This window comes from Oryctolagus cuniculus, chromosome 18 (genome assembly GCF_964237555.1).
Source record: "Oryctolagus cuniculus chromosome 18, mOryCun1.1, whole genome shotgun sequence".
NCBI lineage: Eukaryota > Metazoa > Chordata > Mammalia > Lagomorpha > Leporidae > Oryctolagus > Oryctolagus cuniculus.
This window is the reverse complement of record NC_091449.1, coordinates 6703253-6714058: the sequence shown is the minus strand read 5'-3', so window position 1 is coordinate 6714058 and position 10806 is coordinate 6703253. Positions and strand designations below refer to the sequence as shown.

General features: G+C 46.1%; 1 protein-coding gene across 1 annotated transcript; it reads left to right on the top strand.

The window, feature by feature from the left end:
- On the top strand, positions 1-9829 carry ZNF577 (zinc finger protein 577). The gene is given in 6 exon segments (XM_017338278.3): positions 1-116; positions 2176-2297; positions 3832-3927; positions 8667-9553; positions 9555-9750; positions 9753-9829. Coding segments are annotated over 6 exon segments (1494 nt in total).
- The last annotated feature ends 977 nt before the right edge of the window (positions 9830-10806 follow it).

Genomic DNA, 10806 nt, shown 5'->3' with positions numbered 1-10806 from the left:
ATGGACTTCACCCAGGAGGAATACTGGCTGCTAGAGGGTTTGGAAGAACCCCTACCAAGATGTGATGTTGGAAGATTACAGCAACCTACTGTCCTTGGTGAAGACCATTTTCCCAGGTATCTTAATATCGTGTAGACACAATACTTGACTTTTACTCTGGCGTCCACAGTGGAGGGGTATTCTGATATCCCCAATTATTGGATTCAGATTCAATAGGTGATAGAGCTCATTAGCGTTAGGACCCTATCACAGCTGTGTGTAATTCTTTCCAAAGGACAACTTTCAATTTTGTGAGACGTAAACGCATTCCATGAAGCAGAACTTTCCATCTCAGGGTCCAGGACCGCTCCAATTCTCTGTGATCCCCAATTCCAAGTGATCAAGCTACCAAGCCAGAAGAGTGGTCAGCTGGAGAAGAGAGAATAAAGAATAGCAGAGGGGGGATTTCCAAGTCATTGCCATTCAAGAGTAAAACCTGTGCAGTAGAAGTCGGTTAACCACTGATGGCTGGAACCATTGTCACATTATCTTTAACACACTTTCTCATGGTGTGTGGACCTCTGGAGTGAATTAGAGAGAATGAAAGAGGTTTCCAGTATGACTGATCTCTCCTCCTCTTACCGCCTTTCCACATAAGCCTCCTAGACTGTGATTTTGCTGAGATACTTGCCGAGTTCATTTGATGCTTGCATTTTAGCATAGTTACTCTTTTGCATCCTGTTAGAATGGCCACCCTTTGCCACCTGCTGTCAATATTCATACAGCTCTTCTGTTATGTTTTAAATATTAAAGTTTGACGACATTTATGTCCGTGTCCGTAAGTACCTACCCTCTGTTTCCTTGATTGAATTTCTCAGACTTATATTGTGTACCTGCTGGATCCCTTCTGGAATTATCTCTGGATGGTGAATCGAGATTGCACCTCTCTGCTTTCTGTGTTGATAACAGGATTCGTTGATTTTTGTTGTTGTTGTTTTCTAGAAACAGTGTGGTAAGTTTACAGTTGATATCCTGAAGATATTGAGAAGAATGAACCTGTGGAGAAAGGTTGTGAAAATAATGCATTGGGGAAAATGTTTTCTTTGCGCAAAAATATTGTACCATTTACAGAAAGAGCCCATAAACGTGACTGAAGAGAAATGAATCTGAAAAAAATTCAGATTCAAGTTGCCAAAGTAAAACCCATACAGAAGCTCACTGTGATGTGTTAAGTGGCCATGAGAAGTCATCCCTCTGTGCTATACATGAACCCTCCCATTCTCAAAGCAGTACCATGGACGTTATGTGTCTGTAAGGCTTTCAGCATGGTGACAAACTTTAAAGACACTATAGAATTCAGGGCTGGCGCTGTGGTGGAGCAGGTAAAACCGCCATCTACAACACCAGTCTGAGTTTCCCGCATGGCTGGCAGGGTCTCAAGCACTTGAACCGCCATTCACTGCCTCCCAGGATGTGTTAGCAGGACGCTGGATTGGAAGAAGAGGTGCTGAAACTCACTGGCACTGACAAGGGATGAGGGCATCCCGAGCAGTGGCTTAACCTGTCACGCCTGCCCCTTGATGGACACTTAGATTGGTAGCTCTTCACAATACTGAAGAAATTGTGGATATACTTACTGCCAGTGCAGTGTTTCCTATGCATGCAAATGTTGGGTTAGTTGTTTTTTAAGTTAGGGAGAATAAGTGGAATTGCATGGATGTGTGGTTTATGACAGTGTGTATGATTTACCATGGGGAAAATGAACACACATCCTTGCCCCTCTTCCATATCACTTATTAATATCCACCTCAGGGCCGGCACCGCGGCTTACTTGGGTAATTCTCCACCTGCTGCACTGGCACCCTGGGTTATAGTCCCAGTCGGGGTGCTGGATTCTGTCCCGGTTGCTCCTCTTCCAGTCCAGCTCTCTGCTGTAGCCCGGGGAAGGCAGTGGAGGATGGCCCAAGTGCTTGGGCCCTGCACCCCATGGGAGACCAGGAGAAAGCACCTGGCTCCTGGCTTCGGATCAGTGCGGTGCGCCAGCCGTAATGGCCACTAGAGGGTGAACCAACGGCAAAGGAAGACCTTTCTCTGTCTCTCTCTCTCACTGTCCACTCTGCCTGTCTATATATATATATATATATATATATATATATATATCCACCTCGGACTGCATTGAAATTGACGATTATGGAGATTGTCCTTCAAGGATGTGGCCGTGGACTTCACCAGGGAGGAGTGGCGGTTTTTGAACCCCTACCAGAGGGACCTGTACAAGGAAGTAATGCTCGTGAACTACAGCAACCTAGTGGCAGTCGGTGAGGACAGCGCCGCAGTCAGGTGCCTCTTCTTTCTAGTGAGTGAGACTTGTGGAGTCCCATCCATGCATGATGCTTTGGGCTACAGCACTGAATGTCAGAGCCTTTTAAAAAGACTAGCATGGTAGAATACATGTAACATCAAATTTACCATCTTAGCATACAGTTTAGTGGAATTAAATGCCTTCATGGGACCTCATTTGTGTAGTGCTTAAGTCACTGCCTGGGATGCCCACATCCTGTAGATGGGTGCCTGGCTCAAGTTTCAGCTCCTACTACTGTGCATGCTGGCAGGTAGCAGATGGTGGCTCCATTGCTTGGGTCCCTGCCAACTCTGGGAGACCTAGATGGAGTCCTGGGCTCCTTGCTTCAGCCTGGCCCAGTCCTGGCTATGTGTGAGGTGAACCAGCAGAGAGAGGACTTCTGTCTCTTCCTATAAAATGAAACTAAGTACATAAAAAGGTAAATGCTTTTACAGTACTGTGCACCCATCACCACCAACCTTCTTTCCGTCTTGTAAAACTGAAACTTTATACCATGAAACAGTAACTGCAACTCCTGGCAGCCACCATTCCATTGGCCTCTGTAGTTGCCTCGTGTGCATGGAGTCGTACAGGATCGGTCTTTCTGCAGCTGGCTTATTTTACTCAGTATAATGTCCGCAAGGTCATCCACGTTGTAGCAAATGTCAGAAGTGCCTTCCTTTTTAAGACCGCGTGGCACTGCCTTGCCTGTGTGTACCACAGTATGTGTATCCATTCATTTACCAGGGGGCCTTTGGGTCGTCTCCAGAGTTCAGCTGTTATGAATTATGCTGCTGTGACCATGGCAGTCCAATCATCCCCAGGTTCTACTTTCAGTTCTTTGGAGGGTGCACTTGAAAGTGAAGTTGCTAGATCACATAGTAGTTCTAGTTTTAATTACAATTTCTTTTTTACTTACTTTTTTTCAAAGGCAAAGAGACACAGAGACAGACAGAAAGGTCTTCCATCTACTGACTTACTCACCAGTTGCCCACAATGTCCGGGACTGAGCCACTCTGAAGCTGGGAGCCTGGAACTCGGCCCAGGTCTCCCATGTGGATAGCAGGGATCCAAGTACGTAAGCATCCCAGCCTGCCCCCAGGGTACACATCAGCAGGAAGCTGAAAACAGGAGTGGAGGCGGGACCTGAACCCAGGCTGTCTGATGGGGTGCAGGTGTCCAAGCAGCGTCTCTACCACTTCACCAAGCGCCTGTCCCCAGTTGTAGTTTTCTCTGGGCCCACCATTCTGCTTTTCATAGTAGCTGGGCCCTCTTACCTTCTCACCCACCGCAAAGAGGTTCCAGGTTCTCCGGTAGCCATCCTGATGGTGTGAGGTTTATCGTGGACTTCTATTCTCCCCTTTGGCCTTAGAGTATATATGCACCCTTCCTGTGCAAAAGGTTTATGCGTCACCGAAGTACAACGTGGTTCCTGCAATGTAACTCCAGTTTTCATAGATGTCCAGGCATAGATACTTGGTGCCAGGTGCTCAAGGATTTCCCGTTTACAGGATATCAGGGTGCCAAACCCAGTTCACTCTTCAAGTTGCAGCGAGGAGAGCCCCCATGGATGGTAGAAGGAGCAGCCTGTGGTCAAACCTGTCCAGGTAAGTGAGTGAAAACCAAGACAGTGGGAGAAACGCCACACAGACCCCAGGTGGTCAGTGAAGGGTTGACACTCTCAAAAGGTGGTTGAGAGAACTTTTCCTGGCTGTTCCTCTTTGTTTGCTATTAAAGGGTGACACCTTCTTTGTTCCTGTTTTCTGGATCTGGCTGCAATGCATCTCACCTGGGGCCGTGACTTCTTGTCTGCTTCCATTCTTCCCAGCCTCCTTGTGTCATCTTTTCTTTCCTGCAGTTTCACTTCCTGGCCTCTGCCTCGCTGGCTTTGAAGCCCCCTCGCTACCTGGCTGGATCCTTTTGCACTTAGCACGTAGGCATCTCTGCCCCTGGGAAGGGGCTGGTCTCCTTCCCCGACAGTCTGCCTCTCTTAGCTCATCTAAGGGCCTCCTGCACCTCATCTCTCAGACCAGCTGTCAGCTTACTCACTCCTGCTTCCCTGCCTGCCCACCTTCTGTTTTATCTTCTGCCTGAATGAATTAAATTCATTCTTAAGGCCTGCTGGAGACTACCAAATTGATACCTCTGCCACTGATGTCTGACCTGTATCTAATCCTGTGTATTGTCAGCCTGATTTCCTGCTAATGTATGTGAAACCAGAAGTTGTCTTTCTCCCAGATACTTGGACCAAAGAACGTTCATAGACACTGAAGATTCAAGCTGTCTGATTCTGACAGTATTCTCCAATCAGCAGCTCCCTTTCTGTAGTCTCACCTGCTCTGTGATGCTGTATTTTGCTGCAGCCAGGGCAGTTATCCTGTGGAATTCTTTCTCCTTCAGCTTCAGTGTCTGAAACCAGGATCATTAATCCTCCCAGCAAATGTGTGGACTCAGGTGCATTTCACTTGGCTCTGCTATAGAGCTGTACTCTCCAGTGCCTCATCACCTTGGAGTTCCTTCAGTCTGCCTTCTTCACTCTGTTGTATTGTGGTTTTTTTTTGGTTATTTATTTATTTGAAAGGCAGAGTTACAGAGAGGCGGTGGCAGAGAGAACAAGAGAGAGCTTTTCCATCCACTGGTTCACTCCCCAGATGGCCCCAATGGCTGGAGCTGCACCGATCCCAAGCCAGGAGCCAGGAGCTTCTTCCAGGTTTCCTACATTGGTGCAGGAGCCCAAGGAGTTGGGTAGTCATCTACTGCTTTCCCAGGCCAAAGCAGGGAGCTGGATTGGAAGTGGAGCATCCGGGACTTGAACCAGTGCCCATATGGGATGCCGGCACTGCAGGCGGTGGCTTTACCAGCTATGCCACAGTGCTGCCCCCCTGTTCTGTTGTTTTTGAAAGTCTCTGCTGTTCTTGTTGATTTTTGTTGTTTTGAAAAGACTGAATTCCACAGTCAATTCCCATCTCAAGCCATGCTAACAGGCTTACGTTGCCCCATTGGCTATATACATTGACTGATTTCAGTGTTTCTGTTCATTCCCTTTGATGCTATAGCTGCGTTCCTCTGTGGAGGGCAGAGCATCAGAGCTGGGGAGCTGGACGAGAAAACATGAGGTGTGACTTTGGGGTGAGAAAAAGTTCTGATGTGCATTTTTAGAGCTGGAAAAGAACCCAGCCAACTAGAATGAGGAATTCCAGGGCTGTGAGTAAGGGCAGAGCCAGAAGGTGTCCCCAGACAAGGACAGAGTTATTCCAGGGAGGAACAAAAGGATGTGTTGTCTTGACTGTTGCAGAGGATGTCAGAGGAGTGCAGGTGCTGTGTGTGTCTGTGAGGATGTCAGAGGAGTGCGGGTGCTGTCTGTGCCTGTGATTGTGTCTTTACACTCCGATTCTGCCTTTGACTCTGCCCACTCTGTTTGTCTTCACGAAGTGCTGTTTGACTGCTCTCCTGCTCACTTGGAATTGTTTCCTGACTTCCTCTCTACTTTGTAATTATGCTGTGCCAACTCAATAATGACCATGTGTAGTGTTTATGTTGAAAAGGGTCTGTGTAGTCTCCTTCCTTCCTCAGGACAGACTACTGAACGTGCAAGTGAGACCACATCATGGTTCCCTGAACATGCGGGTGACATCGTTGCATGCATTTATCGTATCTTTCTACACACAGGTTTTGTTTTGCTTTATTTTGTTTTTTGATCAGTTATGTGTATTGACTATTTTTTTTTTGACAGGCAGAGTGGATAGTGAGAGAGAGAGACAGAGAAAGGTCTTCCTTTTTGCTGTTGGTTCACCCTGCAGCCCGTGCACAGTGCTGATCCGAAGGCAGGAGCCAGGTGCTTCTCCTGGTCTCCCATGGGGTGCAGGGCCCAAGGACTTGGGCCATCCTCCACTGCACTCCCGGGCCACAGCAGAGAGCTGGCCTGGAAGAGGGGCAACCGGGACAGAATCTGGTGCCCCGAGCGGGACTAGAACCCTGTTATGGTGCTGCTAGGTGGAAGATTAGCCTATTGAGCCGCGGTGCTGGCCGCATATTGACTATTTGGGGTATTTTCAAACGACAGGCTGTGTCTCCAGATTGGGCTTCCGACTGCTCAGTAGGGGAAGTGACCTAATGGATGCAGAGATGTTGTACAAGTAGAAATTCAGGAAATTATAATAGGAATGACGACGCGGTGAGCCAGGATGCACAGAGACACAGGAAACAGGCCCGCTCACATAACCCACGCTTTCATGACAACTTCCGTCTAGGGGCAAGGCTGCAGTGACCTGAAGACCTCCCACAGGACGACCTCCAGAGCCATAATTGGATCAAGTCTCCACCCTTACTCCATCAGCCATCAAACTCTGTGGTTTATAGGTTTGTGTGAGTTTGGTGAGCCAAGTCTTACTTAACGTGTAACAGTGGGTATCTTTACTGCTGTGTTGAACAACTACTCCCTTCTTTTCCCTTATTTTATTCTGTGGCACCAGCGCCTGTATGAATGTGTAAGCCACACACTGTGGAGCCATCCTTAGTTTTTCTCTTTTCTACTTTTGGCATTTTTTTAAAGGTTTTATTTATTTAAGAGGTAAAGTTACAGACAGAGAAAGGTCTTCCCTCTGTTGGCAAACTCCCCAGATGGCCACAGTGGTTGGGGCTGAGCTGAGCTGAAGCCAAGACCTCCAGACCTCCAGACCTCCAGGTCTCCCATGCGGGTGCAGGGACCCAAGCACTCGGACCGTCTCCCACTGCTTTCCCAGGCTGCAGGCAGGGAGCTGGACTAGAAGAGGAGCACTGAGACACGAACCGACACCCATGTGGGATGCTGGTGCCACAGGCGGAGGCTTAGCCTCTGTGCCACAACTCTGGACCCCTGAACATTTGTTATAACAGAAAATTCTATCTTTCTTTCCCCATAGATAGCTTTTCCTTCTTCATGCTCTGGGCTTTAGCTTTGCACATTTCTCTACCTCCATGGTAATGATTCATGCTCAGAACTCCCTAAAGTGTACCATAGCTTCCTTTGTAATCTTATACAATTTCATATCTTATGTTTATTCTCCATAGAACTATCTTATGACTTTTTGGAACTACCAATCCAGAATATGACCACAAAAAAGTTCAATGGCTCATATTGAATTTAGTTACTAACACTTCTTTCTGCAGGATTTATGAAGCTACTTTAAACAGTTCATGGGGACCGGCATCCCATATGGGCACTGGTTCCAGTCCCGGCTGCTCCACTTCTGATCCAGCTCTCTGCTATGGCCTGGGAAAGCAGTAGAAGATGGCCCAAGCCCTTGGGCCTCTGCACTTGCATGGGAGACCCAGAGGAAGCTCCTGGCTCCTGGCTTCGGATTAGCTCAGCTCTGGCTGTTGCGGCCATTTGGGGAGTGAACCAGTGAGTGGATGGAAGACCTTTCTCTCTCTGGCTCTACCTACCTGTGTAACTCTGTCTTAAAAATGAATAAAATTAATCTTTAAAACAAATAAGTAAACAGTTCATAGTCGGAATAAAAAGAGAAGTTTATTTTGGTGCAAACATTTGACAGTCTGTGCACTCTTTTTTCACATACACATTTTCCAGGAACTCTTGTCAGTTATGCCGGTCTTGCCCAAGTTAACTGTGTCTACTCCACTTTAAGCTCAAGACCTTCCAGGTGCTCCAGGCCTCTCTCACATGTCCTGGTCATGCCTGTGTTTTCTGCCTCTGGCTTTGTACACTGGCAACTCCCTCTTGGACATCTAGTTCTTTTCATTATGTTGCTCATCCTTAAACTGTGATGTAAATGCAGCTTTCTGTATTTTGTGGGTGACTATTGTATCTAAGATTTACCTACGACCACTCTATATCACCTCTTTCATACCATTTCTCACATTCTGTAATTGTGTTAACTTCTTTGCTTCCCTGTTGATTCTCTCTCCTTTTACTAGAATGACAGCTTTATGGAGACAGAGAATATTATTATTAGTCACTTGGGTATCCCAACCCACAGCCCATTCAGTATTTGTTGGAAGAATGGATGCACCCTGTCTTAATTTATTCCAGGTGTAGTGTGTTTGTTTCTAGGTCTGTCAACGTTCTGCCGTGTTCTATTTGGAGAGTAGCCAAAGTTATGTGTGTTCATTATAGATTAAACATTATTATTTTTAAAAGTAGCTGTTTCATTTTTCATTTTCATTTTTTCATTCCTCTTTTTCCTGAAAGAAATATGAGAGATTGAGCATGTGTAGTAGCACCCACAAATTCAAGGCAGGTTTAAAAAGTGTGGGGAGATGTCAGCAAAGTTATGCCCTTGGATATTATTTCTGTTTCACATAAAATGTAAGTTTGACTCATGTGAAACTATGAAATCTCATTTAGGTTCTGCTATCCAGAATGGAAGATATGCAGGAAAGGATCCAGGTGAGTATGTTGGATAGGGGAAATCCTGTGTCCACATCAAGTGCGATCAAACTCTGATGGGAATTAAAGACCATGAATATGTTAAGACCAGTACCACCAATTCACAACCCAGTGACCATCAAAGAAATTACCGAGGAGAGAAACCACACGTGTGCAGTGAGCGTGGGAAAGCCTTTTCCTGGAAAGCACAGCTCATTAGACATCGGAGATCTGAAAGCAGAGAGAAATGCCACAGCTGTGATGAATGTGGGAAAACATTCATGAGGAAGATTCAGCTCACGGAGCACCAGAGGACTCACACGGGAGGGAAGCCCCATGAATGTAAAGAGTGTGGGAAAGCCTTCTCCAGGAAGTCACAGCTCCCGGTTCATAAGAGAACCCACACAGGAGAGAAACCCTGCGGGTGCAGTGAATGTGGAAAAGCCTTCAGCAGGAAGTGCTGGCTCAGTAGACATCAGCGAGCTCACACAGGAGAGAAACTCTACGGATGCAGTGTGTGTGGGAAAACCTTTTCCCAGAAGGCCTGTCTCCTTGCACACCAGAGACTTCACACGGGCGAGACACCTTATGCGTGCAGTGAATGTAGAAGAACCTTTTTCTTTAAGTCAGACCTGACCAAACATCAGAGAACTCATACAGGAGAGAAACCTTATGAGTGTAGTGCGTGCCAAAAAGCCTTTAGAAGCAAGTCAAATCTAAGGCAGCATCAGCAAACTCATACTGGAGAGAGACCATATGCTTGCAGTGAGTGTGGCAAAGGCTTTACCCACCTGTCAGTCCTCATTAAACATAAGAAAATGCACACAAGGCAGAAGGCTATACATTCACAGAAGGTGAATTTATTTAAAATCTTCCTTGGGGGATCATACATCTTTATGCATGAGTGGGCTTGGGCAGGTGGCAAACCATGTGAACACAGTGTCTTCAGGAACCCAGCCCCTGCGGAGCATCACCAGGTTCCTGGGAGGCAGAAGTGTAGTGATTGGGAAGCAGGCTTTCCCAGGAAGTCAGATCTTAGTAAGTAATCAGGAATGTGCACAAGAGGAAGCTTTACAAATGCAGTGAATGGGACCATGCCTTCAGTAATACGTTATGTGTTATATCTTACAGATATTGTATAGGAAAACAAATCTCCTGATACTAGAAATGTAGGAAAGTTCTTTTAGCAGAAGTCTTCCATTATATGTCAGAGCTCGTTTAAGGCAGAACCCTATGGCTGCAGTGGTTGGTGAGCACACTTCTTAGAGAAGTCAGACCTGCCAGACATCAATGAAATCATGTTGGGTAAAACACAGCTGTTCACTCTGGCCTCTGAATCAGCCCTTAAGGCATGAGGATCCAGCTGAAAAGCCCCTGAGAGTATTTCAGGCATGAAAAGCCAAGACGCTCTGTCAAAAAAAAAATGACCTAAATGAAAGATCGCCACAAGTGAGATCCCAGTGGAAAGAACAGGTCATCAAAGAAGGAGGTACCTTTCTCTGAAGGGAGGAGAGAACTTCCACTTTGACTACAACCTTGTCTAAATATGATCAGAGTTGGTGAACTCAAAAGGCTTCCATAGCCTTGGCAACTCCTGACAAGAGCCTAGGATGATTACTGATGCCATAAACAAGAGTGTCAATTTGTTAAGTCAACAACAGGAGTCACTGTGCACTTACTACTCATGTAGGATCTCTGTCCTTATTGTGCTATACATGTGATTTAATGCTATAACTAGTACTCAAATAGTATTTTCTTTGTGTTTCTATGTGGGTGCAAACTGTTGAAATCTTTACTTAATATATGCTTAACTGATGTTCTGTATGTAAAGAGAATTGAAAATGAATCTTGATATGAATGGAAGGGGAGAGGGAGCAGGAAAGGGGAAGGTTGTGGGTGGGAGGGAAGTTATGGGGGGGGGGAGAGATTGTAATCCATAAGCTGTACTTTGGAAATTTTTATTCATTAAATAAAAGTTCAAAAAAAAAAAACCACAGCTGTTGTGGGAGAAGGCTTTATGTGGAGATGATAGCCCAGTTGGTGTCGAAGATTCTCAGGAATTCTTAAGAAAGAATGTGATGTTTCTATTCATATTGTGTACCTATACGAATGTATGTCA